General features: G+C 48.1%; 1 protein-coding gene across 4 annotated transcripts in view; it reads right to left on the bottom strand.

Annotated features, from left to right (window-relative positions):
- Positions 1–157: 157 nt before the first annotated feature.
- The window catches only part of TTC23 (tetratricopeptide repeat domain 23), a 37,940-nt gene continuing 12,366 nt past the window's right edge, over positions 158–25,731 (bottom strand). For 3 of the 4 annotated variants that reach the window (XM_016200586.2, XM_016200572.2, XM_016200579.2), the window contains exons 6-12: positions 24,691–24,868; positions 16,099–16,204; positions 9,674–9,801; positions 9,283–9,432; positions 5,196–5,318; positions 1,455–1,537; positions 158–727 (exon numbers count right to left, since the gene is read on the bottom strand). In XM_016200586.2, coding sequence (XP_016056072.1) covers positions 613–727; positions 1,455–1,537; positions 5,196–5,318; positions 9,283–9,432; positions 9,674–9,801; positions 16,099–16,204; positions 24,691–24,868 — 883 coding nt within the window. In that variant the 3' untranslated portion in view covers positions 158–612. The remainder of the gene's footprint in view (positions 728–1,454; positions 1,538–5,195; positions 5,319–9,282; positions 9,433–9,673; positions 9,802–16,098; positions 16,205–24,690; positions 24,869–25,731) is intronic. The other variant, XM_016200593.2, reaches the window with a different exon arrangement.

Below are 25,731 nucleotides of genomic sequence, written 5' to 3'. Positions count from 1 at the left end.
CCACAGTAGTTTGGGGTTCCCTCCCGGGCTGTGGCATGGAAGAGTACCTATGCCGCACCCTGCTGCAAACAGCACCACCCTGCAGCCTGGGTGACGGTCCGGGAAAGGGGTGGGGGGGAGGGGAGAAGGAACAGCACTGCCCACACACACCAACCCCAGCACCTTCAAGTCTCCTTTTATTAGCATTTTATTCGCAATCTCTATTACCTTCCTATAAGAAAGGGCTTTTTCCAGAATTGAATTGCTCCAAGTCTGACTCCAGACCTGTGCAAAGGGCCGTATATGCACAGTGAGGCGTTGAGTCTATTTTCCTGAACGGGAAGTTTTAAACTTTTCAAGAGAACCTTTTCAGCCATAGTAGTGCAGATGGGCAAAAGTTTTTGTTGGCAAGAAGAACCACTTAGGTGGTAAAAAGGAAAATGCTTTCTGGAAGCACCGGATCCCCCAGTGAGGTGGTCATCCACTGTCAGCATGTGTCCCAGGAGGTGTGTGGTGGCACAGAGCCAGCCTTGACAATCTGCACAGTGACTTCTGAGTTCCACCTTCCAGTTGGAGACACGTTTACCCAGCACCTGGGTCTGACCAAAGCTGTCTTTGGGGTGCGGCACAGTCTCAGTCCACTGCGTGGGGCCTGGCCCTCCCCAGCATGGTGTGCTGGGCCACGCCGGTGCAGAAGGCCGGTCTAGCTTTTGGGGCCGGCCTCAGCTTCATGGCCATCTCAGGGGCCCTGCGAACAAGCAGAGGGTGGTAAGTGCGCGCCCCTCACATCTCCGCCCAGTGTTCTCACTGAGCTGAGACAGTCAACCCTGGGCTGGCTCAGAGAGCAGAAAAAGGACAGAAAGGTTGGGCTGGAGGCCTCAGTGGCTCATTTTCCTAGTGTTAAGGGGCGTGGGAGTACAGAAAAGCACCCCCTTGCTGGCCGTGTCTGAATCGGGCACTTCCACTAGTGTGGACATGGCAGTCAGCCTGCGGGGCTCTCTGGGAACGCAGGCTCTGTGAGGTGGGGCACCTCCACAGCAGAGTTGAGGCCTCTGCTCAGCACTAAAAAAGATGTGGGTGAAGTCAGAGGGCTCTAGGGCTCCCATCCCGACAGGCACCCTGAGAGGACAGGGAAGCCCAAGGCAGGTTCCAGCAGGCCGAGGCACTGCTCGGTGCCATCGGTGCCATCGTCCCTCAGCATGACAAGGTGACCTGCAGCGGTTGGTGTGCAGGAGGTGGCATCCCAGCTCATGTCCCTGACATTATTCAAGAGCTAATTCCTTCTCACTATCCGGGCAAGGAAGATATTTTACAACTGGGTTCTCTAAGGAGCTGGCCTGGCATCGTGTATGAGTAATGGGAAGTCAGTCTTTCCATGGATGGTTCCCCAGCACCCACGGAACCGGCTTCCTCAGGTTCTGAATGGCAGAGAAATGAGGTGTTCAGGGAAACAGTGGGAGGAGAATCCAACTCACTTGGACAGGACGTCCAGGGCCTGCTGGGTGGCCAGTGTCCTCTTGTCCTGTGGTCCGTATAGGAGGGTCTGAATCTGAAGACACTGCAGAACACCAAGCAGTAATCATGAGTGTGTGAAAATGTCACTGAGAGCATTCTGCAGGCATACAAGGCTCCCTAGAATGGGAAAAAGAGTACTCAGTCACAGGACCCTGCTGTGACAATCAGACCTTCAATATGAATGCCAGGGACAGTCCAACCTTCAACATGAACGCTAGGGACAGTCTGACCTCCAACATGAATGCCAGAGACAGTCTGACCTTCAACATGAATGCGAGGGACAGTCTGACCTTCAATATGAATGCCAGGGACAGTCTGACCTTCAACATGAACACTAGGGACAGTCTGACCTTAAACATGAACACTAGGGACAGTCTGCCCTTCAGCATGAATGCCAGAGACAGTCTGACCTTCAACATGAATGCTAGAGACAGTCTGACCTTCAACATGAATGCCAGGGACAGTCTGACCTTCAACATGAATGCCAGGGACAGTCTGACCTTCAACATGAACACTAGGGACAGTCTGCCCTTCAGCATGAATGCCAGGGACAGTCTGACCTTCAACATGAATGCCAGGGACAGCCTGACCTTCCATTTGGATGCTCTGAGGGATCCCAGAAACAAATGTACAATTTTAGCACTATTTTATAGAACTCTCTGTGACAACCTGTATGCAAAAATATGTTTGAAAGTAACATTTTAAAAAATAAAGGCAAGAACATTGATATTCATTAGAGGATGGTGTCTCGTTTCTATTTTTGAATGACCCCTTGCTACAGCCCAGACAAGTTTTTTTTCTTTAAATAGTTTTGTTTTTGTAAACAAATTTTATTTCATATGGGCTTTCTGTAATCATTACTACAGCAACCCTGTAGGAATTTATTTATTCCAGAGTGAAATAGATTCTGCGTCATCTGGGGCCTGGTTCCTCCCTTCTGCGTATTGTCCAGCCATTTGCCTGCTTATACCTGGCCAGGGCAAACTCGAGGGAAAGATACAGATTCAATCTGTGCCCCAAGTGGCCAAAATAATTTTGAAGAACGAAGTGGAGGCGATTGCTTTGCTGTCAACACCTTTATGAAACTATAGTAATTAAGACAGTGCAGTTTTCATCCAGGGATAGACAGACCAATGGGACGTGGCAGAGAGCCTGACACGTGATAGATGTCAGAAGACAAGTCACCTTGAAGGGTCAGCGAGGAAGTGCTGAACTGGTCAATGAATGGAGCTGGAAGGAAATGGACCCCTGCCCCATACCAAGCACAAAAATGAATCCCAGGCTGATTGAAGAGGTACCTATGAAATGCGAAACTTGGAACTCTGAGACGAAAATATTGGAGACTACCTTTATGGAGAAGTATTTCTGGATAATATCTGGACAAACCAAAAGTTTTGATGAAATTTAACTACATTAAAACTCAAAACATCTGTGCACCAAAATTCACCTTAAGCAATGTATACAAAGACCAAGCAGACTGGAAGAAAATAGTGTCCCAAGCTGAGAAAGGATTAGCATTCAGAATATATAAAGAACTACCGTAAGGTAATGAGACAAACTAACACACCTCCCTATGGAAAAACAATCACAAGATATAAAAGGAGTATTCAGAGATGTTGAAAATAGAAGAGCTAATAAACATGCTTAATCTCACAAGTAACTAAAACTTCTAGAAGGCTGCCCTTCACCTACCAAATTGCAAAGCGTGTAGCGCGATCATGGTAAGACTAAGCTTTGTCAAAGATATAAATAAGCGAGAACTCTTGGATAGACTGATAGTGAGGAGAGCGATTTAGTAATTTTACTAATGGGCAAGTAAACTGTCATATGCATGTGGACTGCATACCATGCACATTTGGGGGGGGGGTGTCCATGTAGATGAATCTCATGATTATAGATAGGAAAAAGCAAACTGCAGATGAATGCAAATTATATATAAATAATATGTGCATACTTTATATATGACTTACATGACACTTTAAAAACAGGTAAAAGAAAACCATAGTAAAATAAAGTGTGGAAACAATATCGAGTTGAGGAGAGCAGTTATGTGGTATGGGGTGGGGAGGGCTACAGCGGGGACCTGTCGCTGAGTTACTGACGCGCTCCTGAGAAGGAGAAGGCAGTTGATAGTATTACACAGTCGCACGACCCCTATCTGATCTTGATCACTTGCACTGGGGCATTATGTTAGGATGGAGAGCGGATCACGGTTGGATAAAATGACCCCCTGCAATAGTCAGTCCAGAGAGAGGTGAGCCCCGTCTCCCTCCTAGCTCCTCCACCCCAATCAAGACTCTTTATTTTCCTGGAATTAATAGATTTTTTTTAAAAGGCTACTTATCCTCACTAAGCAGATTTGCTCAAAAGTCGTGCTGATGTGAGGAGAGATGCTAAGGGGTGTCAACTAGGAGAGAGAAACACTCCCAGCCCTGGTGTAATCCCTGTATGACGACAGAGCCCAGGGAGGCCATACCAGATGCCAAGACAGGAAAAAACGGTTCATCCATGCACTGAAACAGTCTTCCAGAGATGCCTTCCTCCAAAAGCAAAATAGCCTGTTACTGACTTTTACTAGAAAATGTTTTCCATAGCTGCACATTTACCTAAGTTGGGTTTTTCATTGTTCTGCTGCTCTCAGCTAAATTTGCTTAAGCATTTTGCATGAAGTCAGCATTTCGATTCTTTTGTTTAAAGACCTACACAATTGAGGGAGACAAAGCTGGAACCTACTGGGAGCCAGGCAGTGCAAACATCTCTCTGCGCTAAGGAAAGAAGTCCCAAACCTCAACAGTAGAACATCTTCCACCAGATTAAAGGAATTCTGTGCTTTCCAGATTCTTCCAAGGAAGCCCATGTACCCCTGTTTGAAACCAGCCTCCAAAGGGAATTTCTCACTTTTCTTTAAGTGGACAAAACTCTGAAATTCTGAGTATCCAAGTGAATCTTAGGGAGTCATTACTTCAGTAACAAACTTGGAGGAACTGAAAGGACAAACCATGACAAAACCCATCAAACAGCACTTTCCTACAGAAGCATGGGCTGGACGTTCCCGAGCCCTGGGGAGCCAGTCTTGTCCCGGCTGGAGCCACATCTGTCACAACCACTCATATCTGCAGCAGGTGCCTGCTGAGCACCTGCAACACACCAACCCCGCGCCCACTTCAGTGCACAGGTGCGGGCCTTGCTCCCAGGGGGCTTCCCGTGTAGCCGGTGGCCAGACACTTAGAAATATGCGAATAAACATGTCCTAATAGCTCCTACCAAGAGCTATGGAGAGAAAAGAAGAACTTGGAGCCGTGAAAGAACAAAATGGGGGTGTTGGTGTAGAGGGTACTTGGGTCAGTGAAGGCTGAAATTCGAGTTGAGACCCACTCAACTCGAGGATGGGGAGGGGAGTCAGCCAGGGGTGGAGCACCGGGCTGGGGGAGTTGCTGCTGGGGTCCCAGGCAGGGGCACGCCTGCATCTCTCACACACGTGCACACAACCACACAACCACCCTGACACACACACCTGCAGCTCCCTTACCTGGAGGACCACTAATTCTGAGCTCCGAGGCCTGCACAGGAGGGTAGGGCGGGAACAGGGTCCCAGGGACAAGGAGGGACGTGGGGAATGCGCGAGAAAGGGTGGGAGGCCCAGGCGCTGCCACTCAGAGCTGCTCTCCGAGTGCCTGCTGGTGCCACTCCCCACTCCTCACCTCTGAGATGCCAAGAGCCGTGGGTTCTCTATCCTCATCGGCATCCCTTGACTCCCCCACGACCTTGCTCCATCCCCTGGCCACTGTCATGGAGCAAGCTACCACCATCTTTCTCCAGGACAACTGCAACACAAATGTTCAGAGAACAGATACATCAGCAGGACTCGCTGTGCAGGGGACTCCGGCCGCGTACCCGTGTAGAGGGTAAGGCTGCCTTTTAATATGGGCGGCGAGCTTTATGTCTAAAAGCCGGACCTGCCTATTTCTGAGCCACAGAGGAAGAGAGGCGGCCCTCTCAGAGCTAAGCCTCCGAGCTGCCTTTTTTGGCGTGCTGCCCCCGCGGTCTGGAGCTCGGCCACCTCGCTCAGCCTTCCTGAGTTGGTGCAGTCCGTAGCCGCCACTGCTGACCATCACTGTCCACTTGTTTAAGGTCACACTGAATTTATGTGTAGGAGGTTCGCCTTTCCCTCCATCCACTTATAAACTCACACTTCTGCCTCCAGAGAGGCCGGGATGGTCTGGCCAGACTCACATTCTGCACCCTCCAGCCCTTCGTGCTAATGGAGGAATATAAGAACTTCTGGGGCGACGTGCGCTCACCAAGCCACAGGAGAGTCCGGTATCTGAGGCGCTTACACTGCAAATGTGGCCTTGTCCGTGGGCAGTCTGCGTACACCACCCACCTGTGTTTTAAAGGGACAGCAAAGGCACAGGGTGCTGCGCCTGGTCTGTAACTGGGCCCAGGATCAGTCCTGAGAGGCTACTGACCCAGGAGGTCAATGCTTCCTGGCAGCCTGGGGCCTGGGGCCGTGGGGTTCTCACTTCCACCCAGCCTGCGGCAGGGGAGGGAGGCCCCACATGTTCCCCACAGGAGGTTAGGAACGATGACCTGACCCCTTCGACCATCACCTCCCAATCTTACACTGCAGCTGATTTACAAATCTCACCTAACAAGGGCTTGAGGCATCTTTAAGTGCATTTCTCTACTGAGAACTGGGTTTTGTTTATGAAATGAATGTCGTGGTGGCCTTCCTCTTTCAGAAGGGACTTGAGGAGGCGGACTGCGGCAGCCCGATGTGGGTTAAACAAAGATGAGTAGAAAAATCACAGTCAAGGAATGAGACTGTTCACAAACATGAGGCTAACACGGGGCTCTGTGGGGACCCCAAACCTGGCTTAGGATTCTCTGGTGTCCAGGGCAACAAGGGAAACACCACATATGCTAAAGGGGAAATAAAGTGGCCACTAAATGAAGGACAGAACATGAAGTGTACATCAAATATACAGCTGTCTGCATGAGGTTCCCTGTGTTTGGCGGGTTGGAGGAATGGCTAAAATTTGGCCAAGACCTGATGACTTGTTCTCATGGGACCTGACCTGTCTTATCTCATGACACATAAGGTGCTTCCAAGGATGGCTTTCTCACCTGCAATCTATAAATAAAAACCATTTTCCACCCCCTTTCTTCAAATGATTTATTACAGGGGGCTTTAGAATTCTTGGAAGAAGAGGTCACATAAAGTGACGCTATTCTTTTAGGGAAATGTTTAATGTTCTTGGATGTAAAGCTGTCAGGAAGTGGACCGAATCCTGATGGTGACTGTAGTTAGTAGGGAGGCCAGATTAAAAGAGGACCCGACCCTGACTTCACACTGTAACTGGGCCCAGGATCAGTCCTGAGAGGCTACTGACTCAGAAAGTGGTCTTCACAAATTCCTTTCTGCAGCCTTTCACCTGGATGGAAATGTTGGCAGAGATGCCCATCCTAGAATCAAGCCAGGTCTCTGTGCTGCAAGAGCATGTGAAACTCTGCTGTGGAAATTTCCATCGGGAACCCGCAGAGTTCTCCACATTTCCCTGGCAGGCAGAGGCCTTTGGGAGACAGATCAATAACCCGGCTTCCTTCTCAGTTATTTAATCCCGCTGTCTGACTTGTTTCTCATGCCTCCCTGATTTTCATGCCCTCGGGACCATGCCTGGGCCTTTCTACACAGGAGGGAACCTCTGGAAAGGCCTGTATTCAATGGGTTCCTGCTCCAGAGCTGAGAAAGTTGGGGGGTGCAGCTGTTATGATAAAAACAAGAGAAAAAACAGGCCAGTAGCTTGCGAAAGCAGCTGCTGGCTCCACAGAGCTCGGTGCTAGACGTGGCACTTAAGCAAGTACAGCTCAGCGGCAGAAGGAAAGGTGGGTTTCGAGTCCTGTGTGCCCTGGTGAGCAGGAAGCAGGTAGCCCTGGCCTCAGATAGCACACACAGAGGACTGGAAATGAGGATCGCGTGTACCACAGTGTGAGCGACCCACAGGGTACAGTTCCACCCTTTTCTCTCTGACTCCTGCACATGGCCAGATAGATTAAAAACACCCAAGCCATTGTTTCCAGGACTGATGGTAATGACGCCAACTGAGGGGGAAAAATGTCACAAGCTTCCACTGCAGGTTTTAGAGGTGATGTGTCCTGAGAGTTTCTTGAATCGGAGCTGATCAAAGAAGAGTCATCTGATTATTTCCACTCTTGCTAAAAAATATTTGATAAAATTCAACACTTATTTCTAATAAAAAAAGAAACCTCACGAAAATAGAAAATGATGACTACTTCCTCTACATGATAAAATATATAAACCTTAGTCCTAAAGCCAACGACTACTAAGTGAAGAATCACTAGAGGCATTTCCACTAAGATCAGGAACAAGACAGGGGTGCCCATTATCTCGACTACTGTTCGTTACTGTACTGGAGGTATGACCCATTGCAATTAGACAAGAGAAATTAAGTAGAGCCATAAGAATTGAAAAACAAAAAGTAAAAGCACTTGCAGAAGGCGTAATAGGAAACCTGGGAAACCTGAGAGAACCACTGCTCAAATCGACTCGGGCAAGAAAAGAATTAAGCCAGCCAGCAGAATATAAAATTAACAAAGAGAAACCCATAGCTTCCACATACACAAAAATAACCAGTCGGAAGAAATAACAGTGGATAAAACTCCATATATAACGGTATTAAAGAAGATAAAATGCTTAGAAATCAACCTAATAAGAAATGTGCAAAATCTATAAAGGTACACTTTAAAATGTGCCTAAATGATACAAAAGTAGACATCAACAAATATAAAGGCATCCCTGTTCTTGAGTAAAATGACTCAACATGATAAAGATGTCAGTTCTCCTGAAGTTCATTAACACATAACACAGTCCTCCAAAAAATACCACCAAACTTTTTATTGAGTTAGACAAGTTGACCCTAAAATTCATGTGGAAAAAAAAGATTCTAGAATATCTAGAAACCAGATATTCTAGGGTGAGAAAAATCGCAAATGGTTTCTAGTCCTACCAGATATTGAATCACGCTTATGAAATCTCTAAACTTAAAACAATAAGGAACTGGCATTTGAATAAACAAAGTGATCAGTGGAGTAGAAGAGAAACCCAGAAATAGACTCAAGTACATGTGGAAACATAGTATATGATGAAGGTGCTATCTCAGATCACTGGGCTCTTTAGTAAAAAGGTGCTGAAGAACTGGGTAGCCATTTAGAAAAAAGATAACACCATCCACGCAAATAAACTCCAGTTTACAGAAGAAATAGAGGATGGAAGGAGGCTTGACTTGGGGTGGTGAACGCACAATACAATATATAGATGATGCTTATAGAATTGTACCTCTGAGACCTATATAATTTTATTAACCAATGTCACCCCAATTAATTCAAATAAAAGAGAAATAAATATATAAGTACTAGAAGAACACACAGAAGAATTCCTCTGTAAACTGGGTATAGAGAGACAGTACAATAAAATTAAAGACTGATAAATTATACTTCATAAAAATTCAAAATGTATTTCCATGGTAAAAAAGAATTGATAATTCATTAAAATATATATATGTATAAAGAGGATTGCTATGTCTTTTACTGAAAAAAGTGTAAGTTTAGATCAACTTGGAAAGTGAAGTCATCTTACCTAAATAAGCCACTGAGAAGGTCCATTTAAAAAGAGCATGGGGGGGGAGAGAAGGTGACCGTAGGGGGAAGGGAGGGAGGGAGGGAGGGAGGGAGGACTTTCCTCTGCATTAGTGTTGGCTCCAGGTTTACCTTGTTCAGTTTCTTGTGGGCCCCGCTGTGGTTCCCCTTCGCGAGGTCGGCGCCACTCAGGAGCCGGTATGTCTCTGCCACCTTGGGACTGAGGTCACCAAACACCTCCACTTTGGCCTCCAGGGACTCTCGCAGGATCGAGGCTGCTCTCTGTAAAAGGAACAAAAAGCTGTCTGGTCACAAAGGTTCAAACGCTGATGACGATCAGTGTCTCTTAAGAAAACGATATGACTCACTGCCTGACAGTGGCCACATGGCCTTATTTATCCATGTCCCTGTGGAGCCTGTCACATGCCTTGCACATAGTAGACGCCTACTGGATGCTTGCAGAGTGAAGGATATCAACTGGGTTGTCCATGTAAATAACTAGTCAACTGTGGTCCAAACTCACCTCTTCTTGTCCAGTGACTTGTAGAAAATGGCAATATTCATCCTGAATCGAAAGAAACTTGGCTTTTCCTGTCCCTTCAGCATCCTTGAGGCTAGCCAGGCTCTCTTGAAAATACTGCTCAGCCACATCTGAAGAAAAGCATTATAACAACAACTGTGAAAGCTGCTTGCTGATTTGAAATGGAAAAAGAATAAATACGCTTTTAGCGGTGAACTATTTGAAAATAATAAGCATTTGGATAAAAGAACCCAGTTACTGAAACTGTCTTTTTTGCCTTTTAAGCTGCCTGTTTCGTCAGAAAAGATTCAAGTCTCGGATACCGCAATTTACTCTCCTTGTTTTCATACATCTTGGCTCTCCCAGTGATGCAGGAACACGAACTAGCCCCCAGAGCCAAAGATTTCAGTGAGTTTCCAGCTGATTAAAGAGACCCCTCTCTTTCAGCGGGGGGTCTGTCCACTCCAGGCCAGCAGATACACTTCTAGGGTACCACCTAGAGTATTTCTAGGGTACACTGCCTGGAAAGCATTTCATCTCTTTCACTCGCAGCTGACTCATGGGAGAAAACATCATGGATTTGATGCTCAAATTCAGTATTCGCTTTGGCTGCTTTGATGAGCTGGTGACAGCAAATGTGGCATGATGTGGCACTTATTTTGTTGACTCTGAAAGCATTACAGACATCAACATTCCATGTCTAAAAATGAAAGGGAACATTCAGGAGTGGAGTACTCTGGAGATTTCTGTTTCCTGTCTCATTGGAAATGAACCAAAGAACGTAACGGAGCCCTTCTTGAAGGGTGAGGATCTTTCTGAGTCTCAGCCTTGTCCCCTGCAGATGAGCCCTCACTATAAATACCAGCAGGTGGAAAGGGTACAGGAAGGAGCTGGGGCTGACCGGGCAGGGACTGACTTTCAGACCCTAGGGTCTGGCAGAAGTGGTGCTGTGGTCAGATACAGGAGGAGGCCCAAGGGGACCAGGAGCATTGCCTTCCCCTTCCTGGGTAGCCACCGGGTCTCTCAGACACAGATGGACCCGGCCCCTTTCTTGCCAGTTTCTCCCACCTCTTGGTACTCCTTCCCCTAGTGGTTCCATGCTGACCAACTGCCCCCCAAAAGCACCCCATTTAAGCTAGTCTCCTAAACCTGATCGCTGCATGCTCCTTTCCCTTAGTGGAGCTGATCTCACAGAGATGCTGGGAGAAAGGAAGCTGTTCTGCCTAATTCAGACTAGCATGTAAATGGCTCATAACCTCTGACTCAGGGAGAGCTATTCATATTTTCCAAAGAGGATTCTTGTTAGCACATACGGATCTCTGGGAGAGTAGAATTGAGGGAGGAGGGATGGGAGGGGAGGGAGGAAGGAATTCACTACTTAAACTAAAGGCAGTGTGACTACTGAAGTGAAGGAAGCCAGGCATTGTGGTGGGACGTCAGAGATGGGCCCTGCCTGGGCATCTGCCCGCCAGGGTCAGCCTCCTAGAGCTGCTGCTCCCTTTCCTCCATTGTGCAGTCTTTAGCTTTCCCAAAGGTCCAGGTTTTCCCCATTTCTGTTCCTGGAAGGTCTCTAGCCAGAGGGAGGCGAGGATAGGAGGGCGGTGGCTCTCTGACATCTGTCATCAAGTACAATTCTGCCACACATCAGGAACCTTGTATATGAGACCAACCTGGTACTCAGGAACAGAGGGAGGTCTAGGGCACTCACTGTGGGCACCTTCTCTATCAATTGGAAATCACCGCATCTTCACCTGGGATACAGGAAAACTCCCTAAAGCAAGGCCCTGCCTTATTTCTCTCATCCCTCCAACTCCCCAAATTAAATTTCTGAACTCTGAACTGAATCCCTCATCTTTGAGGGGAGAGCAAATTGGTCCAGCAAAGAAGTGAGGCCCTGATCAGCAGTTTGCTCTCCTGGGGCTGGGCCTCCCCAGGAGGTCCATCTGGGACAAGTGGCAAAGTGATTTCCAGAGGGACAGGTTTCAGCAGTGCGGGTGGGATGCCACCTCCCAGCCTGTGCCTTGTGGGTCCACAGAGAGCTGGTGGTTTCCACGCTCCTCCACATGGCCATCCCTCCCTTCAAAAACCTCTTCTAGAATGCTCTGCAACCTGATGCCTGTGGCCTGGGCAGAGAATGAGTCACTTTCTAAAGCGGAGGAACATGACTTAGCTTGTAAACCTGAGCCCTTGGGCCACAGGTCAAGGCCATTAATCTGTTCCCATTTTCACTGCAATAGAATGGTTAGGCTATCTGAGGGTTAGAGTTAGAGCCAGGGAGGAAGTGTGGCCCCTGGGCAGGTTGGCTTAAGGTCCCCTCAAGGGCCCATCAGACTGTTCCTTCTGTATGACTTCATTCAGAGAGCAAGAGGAATACAGGGTTACAACTTGGCACACTGTGGGTCAGGAGGCTTTTAATTAAAATAAATTCCGGTAACCCGGCGCTCAAGGCGTCTGTCCTAGGCACCAGGTGGAACAGGGAGGGCAGCTTTCATGAAGAGGCAGGCCTGCGTGTACAGTGTGACAATGATCTTTTGTGACATTCTCGGGAAATAGTTTGTACTCTGTACTAACTGCAGAGGCATTAAGGACCTGGGGGAATTTGAAAATGGAAAGCCCTAGAGCCCAGCTTGGCCTGAATCCAGGGGAGCACCAGCACCCAGCAAGCAGATTGAACCCATTTAGATCCTGCTGAGTGTGCCCAGAGGGCACCTGCTGGGCTGGGGATGGGTCATGAGGTGGCCCTAGGACAGACATGCCCAGACAGGCTCTCTCCTAGATGCAGGGCCCTCAGTGCTCCACACTGGGGACCCTTTTCGGGAGGGACACTTTCAGAGGCCCCGGACACAGCTCCCAGGAGTGGCAGACCTGCTGCTCACTAGCCCTGTGGTCCCAGGAAGTCCATGGCTGTCTCTGGGGGCAGATTTGTAACAACAGGGCCCATAGGCCTGTCAGGGCCTCAGTCAACATGAAGATCTGCCTGCCTCAAATGTCCTCACCACCAGAAAACTGATCAGGACCCCACCCCCTGCCCCACCAGCACTTGGGGCCACCTAGGCAGTGGTCAGGTGTCCAGTAGCCTGAGGCCTGTTGTCCCAGTTGCTTGTCTTGATGAAGCATATGTGTCTCCCATAAGCTGCCCTAAAAATCCTTTTCGAAGCCAAGGCAGGATACAAATAACAGGCTTTTCTGAGGAGTTCTGAACATAATTCATGAGCCAGCACAAGAGTGAAAAACTGGAGCCTCGTAAAAGTGGTCTCAAAGCGCACGCACTTTGTCCGCAGACCCGGAGATGAGAGCAAAGCTGGACGGGGTTTCGGTCTGCCCCAGGTTGTCCCTCTGGGAAGGGAGACCTGGGGTGACGAAGAGGCCACACCCGCTGCTCTGCTGTTCCCAAGAGCTGCCAGCCCCTGCAGCCCACCTGCCCATCCTCCGGGGCTCCCTGGCTCCCTGGCCCTCTGCTGAGGCACCCACAGCCCTCGCTCTCTGGCTCTGGAGTGTGGTTAAGCAGGCAGCGCCTGGCTCTGTCTAGGCCTCGCTTTGACTTGCAGAGTGACCCTGGATAGGCCTTGGACCCCAAACCTCTAGACAGGATGTGATCTAAGCTGCCTTCCAGAGGTTTCTGAGAAGGGGGTCCTATTAACGATGGTAGAAAACAGGCAAAAGGCTTCCCTTTGCTTCCCTGGCGTTACCCCCACCCCTCTCTGGCCCGTGGAGCACAGAGCTGACACGGATGCTGACATCTGCTTGGGGAGCTCGGAGGCAGGCAAAGATGGGCCCTGAGTAGGAGCTGAGGAAGGACCTCTCGGGGTTCACGTGGGTCAAGGGGGGTGGGAAGGCTGAGGAGGAAGGGAAGGGGTGGGTGGTGTGCCAGCAGTGGCTTATACTCATTTCTCTCAGCAGGGGCAGCCAAGGAAGGTGAAGGACATGACTGTGGCTGCTCCCAGGTGGCCATGTCACCTGTCAGGAGCCCATTGGAGCTGAGTACATGGGTGTGCCAGGGGCTGTCTGACTTTCGGTCTCTCTGGGACCCAAGGAGCATCAGCAACCCAGGGAGCAGGGAGCGGCCTGGGGTGGGGCCGGGACCAGCATGGGGCAAGCTGAGAGGGCAGGCCACAGGAGGGAGAAGTGAGAAAGGGAGGGAAAAAAAAAAGGGAGACTTCATCAAGATACAAGGGCCTACCTTCAGACACTTACAAATTTCATGACTACTGTGCAAATATGGGAGAGGCTAGGGCACGTGGGGGCCAGGGGGATGAACATATTTGTGCATAGGGAGTTATGTCTCAACAATGCACCCCACCCAAGAGTCTGGGCCACACAGCCAGGGATCCCACTCCGTACCCCGCGCCCTGATGAGGCAGAGCCTGCCCGGTTATGATGTCTCTGGACCCTGAAGAGCTCCTGGCGCCCTGGAGCCCGGGCTGCAGATGGGGCCACTTCCAAACAAGGCCGCCTGTGCTCAGCAGGCTGTGCCTCTGAAAGGTTTACACTGCAATGTACTTGGCTTCAACCCATTTCATTTTAACATCTTTGATGAGAAGAGTTATAAACCCAAGAGAACCCTGAGCAGGGTTGGGAGAGCTGTTAATACCAAGTTTGTCTATGGCTGCTCTGCGAAGCTGGCCTGGCTCAGGTTAGTGACATTCCAGGAGCCTAAACTGGGAGTCCTTATGCAACACAGTCCTCCATGACTTCTAGGGCAGTTTTGTCTGCATAAGGAATGTGGGGAAGGCTCGGAGCAAAGGAATTAGCTTGAGTAAGGAGCCTGAAACACGCTGGGTCTTGGCCAGTGATATTCTTTTATTAGAGGGCAATGCCTTTCATGGCTATGGAGATTCCCCAAATAAGACATTATTTTCTCATTAATTATTCTTTCTAAAAAAGTAAATCGTACTCAGTACAGACAGGTTTAGGCAAAAGGGAGCAGAGCTGAGATTCCCACGCATGTGAATTTCCTCGGCACATGGTGGAACATATTGGATCTGACCACCCCGCATTATACTCATGCTCTGCAGTTATGGACCTAGTGCTCACATTGGTTTTGCCTCACTCAGAGCCTGGAACATATATGAGTTAGTCACCATCAATTATAAGTTGATTTCACATAAAAATCTAGATAGATCTGCTGACATAAGGCTGCCTTCCACATGACAGCAATGGGCTAGAGCTGAACAACAGCTGCTTACTTTTGACAGGGTATGGGTTTCTCCAGTTTGCCACAGTCTTCACCACTCCCTATTATCTCTCTCATAGTACAGCCAACAGGTATCCTTGCTCTTGCTGCTACTGTTTTCTAATAACTACGTGCTTAGCTCACACTGCTTAGTTGGTTCCTATAGATGCTTAGATTTGTGACTGCTGCTATTCCAGGGATTTCCATCAAACATGCATCTTAAATATCTTATAACAGTTGGGAAATGCAAGGTTCCCCCTTCCTATTAAAGGAATTTTAGGCACCAATAAGCTGGTCAAAATGTTGGCTCTCTGGAGGCTTTGAAATTGATTGTCATGTATGCAATGTTCTAAGGTGTGAGAATCAGAAAGGTCGCCCGCCTTCTCTCTATCCCTAGATAGGCGCCTCCAGCTCTGAAAGACACTCGGAGCTCCAGGAGACCAGAATGAGGGATCAACAAAGTGGAGGGGACAGATAGATAAACACTGGTATCCCTTCACCAGCTCCTCCCTTAGCTCGACTCCTGCTCCCTGAACCCTACCCCCAAGCCTCCCTCTTACCAATTTTAGGCTTGCTGGTACACTGGACCTTATTTTACTATAATATATAATTATTTTTATCTGACATCTTGGAATACACCCTAGTCTTCTTTACCAGCTATACTCTGTTCCTGAATATTCTGACTAAAAAACAGAAAGTCACTGCAATGTGTGTTCTGCGTCAATAGAGGCATATTGCAGGCTCTGGTCCTGGGACGGCGGGTCAGAGAACTCCCTCCGCTCACTGCTCTATCTATGACGTGGGGCTAGGCAAAACCCTATGAGTCATATAAACGGCAACTTCCTTTCAGAATCCCAAAACCGTGTAAGTTCATCCTAATTGAAGGCTCAGCCCTGGGAGAGTCTGGACCAGGTTTCCAACAGGCCAGGTCTGTTGCCACGGCAGTTCCACAACAATCTTTAAAAATAGATCGCCTTTGAAAGCAGAGCAGATTTCCCTGTCAGTCCAGCATGGGTTCTCTGGGGCTCTTAATAGCTATGTTTGGATGAAGATTCACCGTATTTGAAAAGAAAAGATTAGAGGAAAGCTGAACAGGGAGTGTCACCACTACAGATGACTGGATAAAGCTACGAAGGATCTCGGCAGAGCCTATGTCACAGCTCCGCCCACCTGCTCACCCATCCCGAAGGCCCAGATGCGTGCAGGCAGGCGGGGAGCAGGCAGTGCCCGTCACCCACGGAAGGCTGGCTCTCACCATGGTGCTCGGGCCTCCCAGAAGCGACGGCAGCGCAGGCGACACAGTGCGCGGACACAGCTGCCTCCTCTCCAGACGGCTCTCTGCTCAGCACGATGAGATGCGCCTGTCGCCATGGGAAGAAGAAACATGCTTGTTTCCGTGCTTGGCAGCAGGAACTGACTGTTCTTGCAGCGCTAAGCAGAAAGACAAGGAACTTTCTAGCAAGCTGGACAATGTGATTTATGTGGAAGCGCAGTCCACTCTTGGGAGAGATGGAATTTAAAAGCATTGTGTGGTGGGAGAGAGAAAGCACTGGACATGGGGTCCAGATGGCTCACTGCTGCAGCCAGGGCCCGTCACTAAGTAAATCATTTAAAAGGCTACGCTCCTAGGAGAGGGATGTCAGCAGAGGAGGTGGAAGGGTTTCAAGGAGGAAGGAGGCAGATTAAATGGACCAGTGCTGTGCAGAGGAAGTGTCAAGCCCAGACCCCTGGCCCCTGGTCAGCCCAGCAAGCGGAACCTGCCCCTGTGCCTGCAGCCTCCCTCACAGAAACATGGGTTCCTCCCCCAGCCTGCCCTAGGGAGCCCATCTGCCTGCATTCCCTGCAAACAGGCCCCGGAGAACCGCCCGAACACAGAACACAGCTCAGTTTCTTGAAGATAAAGCCAGTTTTTAAATTCTTTAAGGAAAAATACAACCCTATGATCCTAGGGACATAAAATAATAATTCTTTCAAATAAAATACAACATACATCACTTCAAATAAAAAGATACAAAGTACACAAATAAATAAAAAGGTAAAGCTACTCCTCATCAACAGTGGGAGTTTTAAAAATGCATATTAGTAATATGTTTACATTCTCCCGATAAACAGATACTTACAGATCGCCTGCCACAGGAGAGGCATGGGCCAGAAAGTGAGGCAGTGCAGAAAGAAACAGAAAACATGAAGTCACACAGGGCACTGCTGGGAGAGGGTAGGTAGCTGGAAATTCACTGCCATAACAGAAAGACTGAAATACCATGAGTTTAAAGGAGAGAAGCACTAGGCCAAACATGCAAACAAGAAATATTTCAGCTGCACACTTTCATGCTTTTTCCTTTGCGATGTCCACTGTCACTTTCTCGGCAACTGTTACTATCCCCATTTTATAGATGAGAAAACTGAGGTTGCTGAATGGGTGACTTGCCCAGGATGTCTCTTATCTACCTCGTCAGGAAGGCTGCTGCTCCTCCCGCTCTGGCCCATGGTGGCAGACATTGCTAAAGATGCCAGCACACCCCATAGTGCACCCTGATTTATTCAGCCTCCAGGAGCTAGGACTAACCCATGGGAGCTGGCCTAGGAGATAAAAGCCACACTGCTGGACCCTTCTAGTCCAGGCCGAGCAGTGAGATGGGGACGCCATGGAGACCTGCTCCCCTGACGACCAGTTTAATGCATTTCTGAGTCAGGAATCAGGGTCAACTCCAGGCTGTCATATGTTAAAAATCAACCAAGTTAGTAGCTAGTCACAAGTTTTAGTGCTGTGTTAGAACCATTAGAAGTTCATATACATAAATGCTAATAAGATCCCTAGTTTTGAAACTACTTTTGTTGTTAAAGGATATAAACAAATTGAAGTGACTTTTGGCAACGCCCAAATTAGTCATTACCCTCGATTTGGCCTGAAGCTCGGACTTGAAAAGCTTTTCAAATAATGGCAACTCCGCAAAGCAACTCCATGGAAATAAAGAAAATAGAAGCCCCAGGGACAAAGTCAAAGGACCATGGGTTCAGTGTCGGGGGGAGGAGAGAGCGAGGAGAGCCTGCGCCTCTGCAAATGCAAACTGAATCATGTTTATTTTGTGTTTCTGCCCTGGGCTCACTATCTCCACAACCCACGACTGAAGAGAACACGCTGTGATGCCAGAAAAGATTTAACTCGTATTGTTACAAAGACTTTTGACACACAGGATTTTAGATCAAAACTCGAATTCAAAATGATTTCACATGTATTTTGTTTCTACCCCCTTTGACTGTGCGGGTGCCCTGGCTCTGTCCCACACATTCAGCTTCCAGTCCTGTGCATACACACCCCACTCTCACTCTCCATCCGCCCTCCTGCCATGCCTTCCCGTCTTGTCAGCGCACAGGGCACCGTCCACCACTGTTAATGTCAGAAATGCCCTCAACTCCACTGAAGCATTATTTGAGATGGTAAAAAGGGGGGAACACCCTAAATATCCACCAGCAGGGGAACGAATGTATTGTGGTTGATTTATACAACAACTGAACTCTGTCTACATATCTTAATGTGGTTCCATTTCAAACACATGCCACTGGGTGGACGAGCAACTTACAAAAGGACACAAACATCGTGGCACCGCTGATTTTCAAGTTTCTGTTCTGCAGCAATGGAACCCCTTTTATGTCACATAGAATCTTCCACGTTTCTCTAGCAGACAAAGCAGGTGAGAGTGGAGCTGCTCTCATGGGAGCAGGTGGAGAGGGCCTGGGAGCCCGCCTACCTGCTCCCACCCAGCTGCCCCCAAAAGACCCTCCATGGAGCATGGGGGCTTGGGGTGACAGAGATTGAGAACCGCAGCCCCACACTGTGCGGGAGGCTCCTCAGGAAGGGAGTACCCAGGACATTCACAAAGGTGGTGATTAGATTATACTATCTTTCCAAACTAAACCACTGCTCACGAGTCTGGAACAACCCTCTGTTTGTTAAGAAACAGAAACCCCCCTGTTGCATACACCTAAGGACTGGTTGTTGGAGTTCACAGAATCCCAGGAGCCGGGCTGGCCTCTTCTGCTTTATGCAGGAGCCCGAGTGATGGGCCCTGCTGGGGATCTGTGGCCTGACTGCACTCAGCCCTCATTACTTATTAATCTCCCAGGCCTTGGATCTCTGCTCCCGTCCTTTGCTGCTGTCACTATTTTATGCTTAAACGTTCATCAACTGTCATCTTCAAGCTGAGGCGGACTGTTTAATGTTCCTAAGTCTCTTGAGCTGCTAGTGTGTTGTATTTGGTTCAACACACACACGTACAGACACAAACAGACACAAACACTTCGAATGGCCATTTAAACCTTTAAAAACCACATTGAGCAAGTTGGTTAATTGAAAACCCTAATTCACAGAACAACCACCCTGCCGCCTGCCAAAGTGCAGAGCAGCTGCTGCATCCTGGTCCCACTGAGTGTTTCTGGGAGAAACCAGCAACTCCTAATGCTTTTACAGCTGTCATTTGACGCAGCCAGAGCCAGAGCTCCCGTCTAACTCCTACCTAGCTGGGCCTGTCCCCTTGCATTTGGAAAATGTGCCACAGTCCTTAAAGAGAAAACTTGATTACCTGTGAGAAAGATGTTTCTGTTTAAGCAGGCAGAGCCCATCCTACCAACACTCCACTTAAAACAGCGGGAGGGTTCTGAGTGGAACCCCAGCTCTTGGTGGGAGGGGGGGATAGATCCCCCCCCCCCATTTGGTGATAACCAAGGGATCGCTGACACAGAGGGAGGGAGGGAGGGAACTAACATTGATAAGGCTCCTACTTTTGCCAGGCATGGTGCTGTGTGACTTCCACACACCAGCCTGCTTAATCTCAAAGTAAGCAGTGGGAGTGCTAACAGCCCAGTTTACCGAGGGGGAAATGAAGCCTCAAGGAATTCAGCAAGTGGCTGAAGGTCACATAGTGGCAGGACATGGATTCAGACTAAGGCCTGCGATTCCAAATCGCATGCTTTTCCAGACTAAGACCTGGTGATTAAGATGGTCAGTGTTACAGAGGATGCTTTTCTAGTCAGTGGAATGAATCACTGTAAGAGTCGGGGGTTGCTGAGTAGCAGACTTGGCCCAGAATTGAACGGGCTGGTTAGGGGAGACTGAGCTGACAGTGTGTGGACACCTAAGCAGCTTCTGAGAACTACCTGGACAGGGAGGCCATAGAGGGCAGCCAGGCAGTAAATAGTGGATGGAGCACACGCTGAGGTGCCTCCCACCAAATGCCTGGGTTTCTGCTTTGATTCAGATTTGGTCTTCGTTCCACAGAAGCTCAAATCTGCTGGTCATTGTGCGGTGTGAGCTTGCTGTGGTTCTTTTATAACTGACCAGTTGTGAGGCTGCATAGCTTTCGCTCTCGGCCCTGCCAAGCTGGCCATTCTACCCTCCAGCTTGGAGCTGACACCTGGTGCAAGACAGGGTCACGTTGCAGCCCAAGGGTGCCACTTCCTTTCCTGTCCCACCTCTGCCCAGGAAGGAAGCCTTTCATGGCCGCACAGCCCCCAGGGGCATGGGGCAGCTGGGAGGCCTTGGCTAAGAGAAAGAGGGAGCTGGGAATCCCTGGGGGAGCAGATGAAAGCCAAGTCACTGGGTGCTCAAAGCAACAGAAAACTGGGTTCTCAGGGATCCACACTGAGCCAGTTCTTTTAATAGTCAGAGAAAGTCCTCAGTGGCAGCTTTCCCGTTGTCAATTTTAGCTCCTCCAAAGGGCTGGAGAGAAAAGGCCCTCCTCTCTCTGTAAGGGTTGGCACCAAAACAGATGTGTCAGGGCCTTATTTTTTTTGTTCTCTTTTGGTTGCAAGTATGTGTTTTCTTAAAACTTAACTAGGTTTTTAGATCGGAACGGTGATACCTGCCTATCATTTAAAAAATCCTAAGTGGTAGAACAGAATAAAGATAATTTTAAATGGTCCTCCCTTCTGTCCATGAGCCACACCCTCCCTTCTCCCCATTCCCAGTCTGATTCCTTACAGCTCACTGCTGTCAACAGTTTTCTGTGTATCATCTCAGAAACACTGATAAGCTTTATACAAACATAAGCATACACACACACACACACACACACACTCACACACACACACAGGCGCGTGCACAGTCATAACCTAGCCTGGCCCTCGTCTCAGCTCAGCTTCATCGCCCCCACACCCTGAGCTCTCACCACACCAGCTCCTCTCTCATCTCCTCAACCTCTGGGAGTCTCATTATCAATCCCCATGGGATCCCCCCACCGGCTCCGAAGGCCCTGTATTTGGAGCTCTAGCGCCTGGTATCTCTCCCTGTGGCGCACGTCTCAGTTGCAATTTTAGGTTCATCAGCGCGATTATTCAGCTGAGGTCTCTCTCACTCACCAGGCTGCTCCTTGAGGGCAGGACCCCTGACATCTAGACCTTCCATCACTGTCCCAGAGCCCACCGCATTGTAGTGTTTCAGCGGTTGTTGTCGCACAGTTTTTCATTTTTATGCCGTCACTTTCATCAGTCTTTCTTCTCCTCTCTCTGTCTCTCAGTCTAGACCCATCTGTATATTCACAGTATCAGCTACTTCTGGGAGGGAAGGCCTGAAATGACCTGTAACTCATGTCTTTGTATTTTTCTGTATGGCTTGATGTTTTTAATATAAAGAACATTATAATATTTTTAAAAAATAGTTATTACTTAAAAAGAAACTGTATGGAACCCAGATTATGCCATTCTTAGAACATTTTCATGATGTATAAAATCCTAATTATGTTCTGCCTCTTTTCTAATTTTTAACAAAAAAAAAGGCTGGCATTTTTCAGAAGTTTTGAAAATTAGAGCTAACAATGTTATAGCAAATACACAGCAAGGAACAGGAACCCGTCAGAAGAGCTGCCATGTGCTAAGCAGTCTGAATCTGCCAGGACCCATGTGTGACACCTGTCAGCCGTCATCTAGGCCTGGCCCAGGCCAGTAACTCTCCCGGAGCAGGAGCCTGAAACAGGATTTCCTGACCGACAGATTAGATTATTTCATTATACTTTGCAAATCAAAATTCTCTGAAGCTGGTAAGTGCTGAGTGGCTGCGCCGCTCAGATAACTGAACAGGGATGAATTCGAGCATCAGGGTTGTGAAAAGGCCACACAAGCCAATGTGGTGTCCACTTATACCCCCTGGAAACACCCCCCACCAAGCACACACTGGCTCACAGCAACGAAACCCTGTCACTTCTCTCTCGGATGGAAAATAAGGTGCTGCCAACATCTGCCAGGAGGAGTTTCAGGTGCGAATGGTTTCCTGCCGCAGAGCAATGAATGGGGCCTGACAGCTTCCATCCATCCCTGGGATGGCTGCCTTCCCCGAGGGGTGGCTCTGTGGGGCTGACTTTATTTTTCTCCATCTTAATGGGTTAATTCCTAAAATACTTTGGAACTTTTCTACATTCTGCAGGAAATAAAAGGTCTTTTCTCTCTGGGTGTTTCTGTCACTCCAAAGGAATGCTGGGTGAGAACAAGATGGGAAATAATCAAACCCCTCCTCTTTGTGTGTATTTAATAAATGACTTTTAGGCATGAACTGCAGCCACACGGAACCTTTCTGTATCTTCGGCAACATCCCTAAAGAGACGGGGAGCCTTGATAAATGTTTAGTGATGGTGGTTAATAAATACAAGTAGTGTGTCCTGGGGACAGGCCTAATGGCTCACAAAGCACTTTCAGTCCTGAGCCTTTGAGAGGCCCTGCGGGTCTTTTTCCTTCTTCCTGTCTTTTCCTGAGAGGTTAAGTGACTTGTAGAACCAAACAGAAGAATCTGAAGTCCAACTCAGAGCTTCCCATTTCAAATCCGGTGCTATTCAGGCTTCACCAAGCGATCTCGTGAATAATAATCAGCAGGAATTTCATTGAAACTCCCTCATCTTTATGAACCTCAAGCATAAACCAGTAAAAGTCACTTTGCAAACTTGACAAGTGTTATAAAAGTGAGTGGATTCCTCTATAACCTGGATACAGAGAAAGCCTTCTAACTACGACCTTGCCGTCCCCTGAAGGTCAAGCTCCGTGTGACCTTCAGACCTGCACACCTCGTGCCTGTCTGCATCTCCCTCACCTCTTAGCACTTTTGGAACTAGGCATCCACATTTATCACCTCACTACACGACCTTGTTTCTATCCTTCTCATTGCCCCAGTGTTTCCCACAACAAGGTCATCAGTGAAAGAAAAGAAAGGAAAGGGAAGGAAAAATTTTTCAGATTCCTAAGTACCATGGTGTATCAGGCACTGGGCTAAGCATGTCACATATGTTAACGCCTTTATACCCCCAGCAATGCCATGTCCTCCGTAACAGCAAAAAAAATCAAATGACATAGAAGGTGTCTCTTCCATTTTTACTTTTTTCTCATGTTTTTCTTGCAAATTTGTCCCTGTGCCCTTTGGCAGGTTATTCAACTACTGGGTATAAGTAGATGACCTCCTGACCTATTTGCTGAGCTCCAGTCCCCACCGCCTGACTGTCTAGTTGTCATTTCCACTTGGGTGCCTCCCTGGGGGCTCAGACGCACCATCACAACCTGAGCTCGTCGTCTCCCCGTCACCCAGTCACACGTGCTCCCTGCTGTCCACCCAGGAGTCACCTTTGACTCTCCATCTTCCCTCTTTCCCCTGCATCTGGCCAATCTCCATATCTCACCAGTTCTGCCTCCTAAATCATGGTCAAACCCACCTACTGCTCTCCAGCATACCATCCTCATGCCAGTTCAAGCCACCATCACCTTCTGCCTTCACTACCTCAATAGCCTCCTGACTGGTTCCTCTACTTCCACTCTAGGCACCTCCTCCCCAATCCACTCTCTACATATCACCCAGAATAATCTTTCTAAAAAAAAAAAAAACATACTGGGCTTGCATCTGAGTGATGCCATTTATTGGCGTAACTGTTACTCCTGGACATATCGCTCAACCTTTCCAATACTTGGCCTTCCTTGTCTATAAATTGGAAATGATAATATGTCACAGGGTGTTAGTAGTACTTTAGAGAGCTAATGCAACCCTGGCCAGTTTGGCTCAGTGGTTAGAGAGTCGGCCCACAGACTGAAGGGTCCCTGGGTTGCAGGCTTGATCCCCGGCCCCAGTCAGGGCTCATGCAGAAGGCAACCAATTGATGTGTCTCTCTCACATTGATGTTTCTCTCTCTTTCTCTCTCCCCTCTCTCTCTCTCCCTTCTACTCTTTCTGAAAAACAATGGAAAAAAATATCCTCAGGTGAATATTAAAAAAAGAGAGAGAGATAATCCAGAAAAGTGATAGAATGGGACACTTTAATAACCTGTGGGTGGGAATATAAAGGTCAGATACAATTAAAAAGAGCCACAAAGAACTCTCAGTACCGTGTCATTATATCTCTCATTTGAAATAATAGGCATGAATTAGTCTGTATTTTACAACTTTAACAGGAACAAATTCTCAGAAAACAATTTAAAATGTGCTTTCAGCAGATGCTATGACACAAAAACATCAAGCTCTCTGTGATGGTTAATTTTAGGGGTCAACTTGGCTAGGCTACTGTGCCCAGTTGTTAGGTCAATACCAGTCCAGATGTTGCTGTGGGTGTATCTTGTAGCGGGATTAACATTTACGATCAGCAGACTCTGAGTAAAGGAGGTTACCCTCAACAATACTGAGCTAAAGGCCTAAAGAGCAAAAAGCCGAGGCTTCCCAGAGAAGAAGGAATTCTCTCTTGGAGGTGGAACATCTTGCTCGAGTTTTTGGCTGGCCTGCCTTCCTAACGGATTTCAGACTTCAGCAAGTAACAAAGTCAGGCAATCTCAGAGCTGCTACTTCACTTGTCTTTATGGAAAGCACCGGGGCCAGCGTGTTGCAGGCTTACCTGTAAAAAGTGGTTGATGGACTCCTCGTGAAGTTTCAGGACTTGTTCTGCGCCTGCCAATTCCCTCAATATGGGCACACATTCAAGACTTTTTTCACCTTTGCTGATCTGGGTATATTCTAAAGCCTCCTGGTAGTGGGGCAGAGCTTCTTTTGATTTCTTCTGACCTTGATACATCCTAAAAAATCAAAGTGATTATTTTTAGAATTAAAATAGAAAGCACTGGAAATACACGTGGTCTGGTAGTGAGGGTCTGGCTCTCGGATCCCTGTTGGCCAGGTTTGTTTCCTAGCGAGCTGAGGCTTCTGTCTCCTCCAAAGGCACAGTGGTCAAGAGGATGGATTCTGGAACAACCAGGAAGGTTCAAATCCTGGCTCTACCACTTACTGGATGTACAGCCTTCAAGCTGCATAACCGTTTCCTCATCTGATGCTAAGATTGATAACAGCGCTCGCTTCACCGGGCTATTGTGAAGATTAAATTAGTTAATATTCATAAAAACACCAGAACAGCATCTGACACATAGTAAGTGCTAGGTAGGTGCCAGTTTGAAAATTATAAACTACTTGCCCAGCTGGCGTGGCTCAGTGGTTGAGCATCGACCTATGTATGAATTAGGAGGTCACAGTTCGATTCCCGGTCAGGGCACATGCCTGGGTTGTGGGCTCAATCCCCAGCAGGGGGTGTGCAGGAGGCAGCCGATCAATGACTCTCTCCCATCATTGATGTTTGTCCCTCTCTCTCCCTCTCCCTTCCTCTCTCCGAAATCAACAAAAACATATTTAAAATATATATATGAAGTACTTAATAAAACAATAGCAACCATAAAGATGCCGAGATTCTCATAACTGATCTGTTGAGAAATTACAGAAATTTCCCAGTATTGGTGAGAGTGTGAGGCACTCTCATGAATTGTTGGGGAGAATATAATTTGGGCATAAACTTTTCTGCATCAAAATTGTATGCATATATGTGCACACACATTTCTGCTAATTGCACTTTCATAGTTTATCTTGAAGAGATACTCTGGCAAGACAAGAA

Source organism: Miniopterus natalensis, chromosome 22 (assembly GCF_054644295.1).
Source record: "Miniopterus natalensis isolate mMinNat1 chromosome 22, mMinNat1.hap1, whole genome shotgun sequence".
NCBI lineage: Eukaryota > Metazoa > Chordata > Mammalia > Chiroptera > Miniopteridae > Miniopterus > Miniopterus natalensis.
Note: the sequence above shows the minus strand (reverse complement) of the source record. Positions and strands in the feature narration are given on the sequence as shown.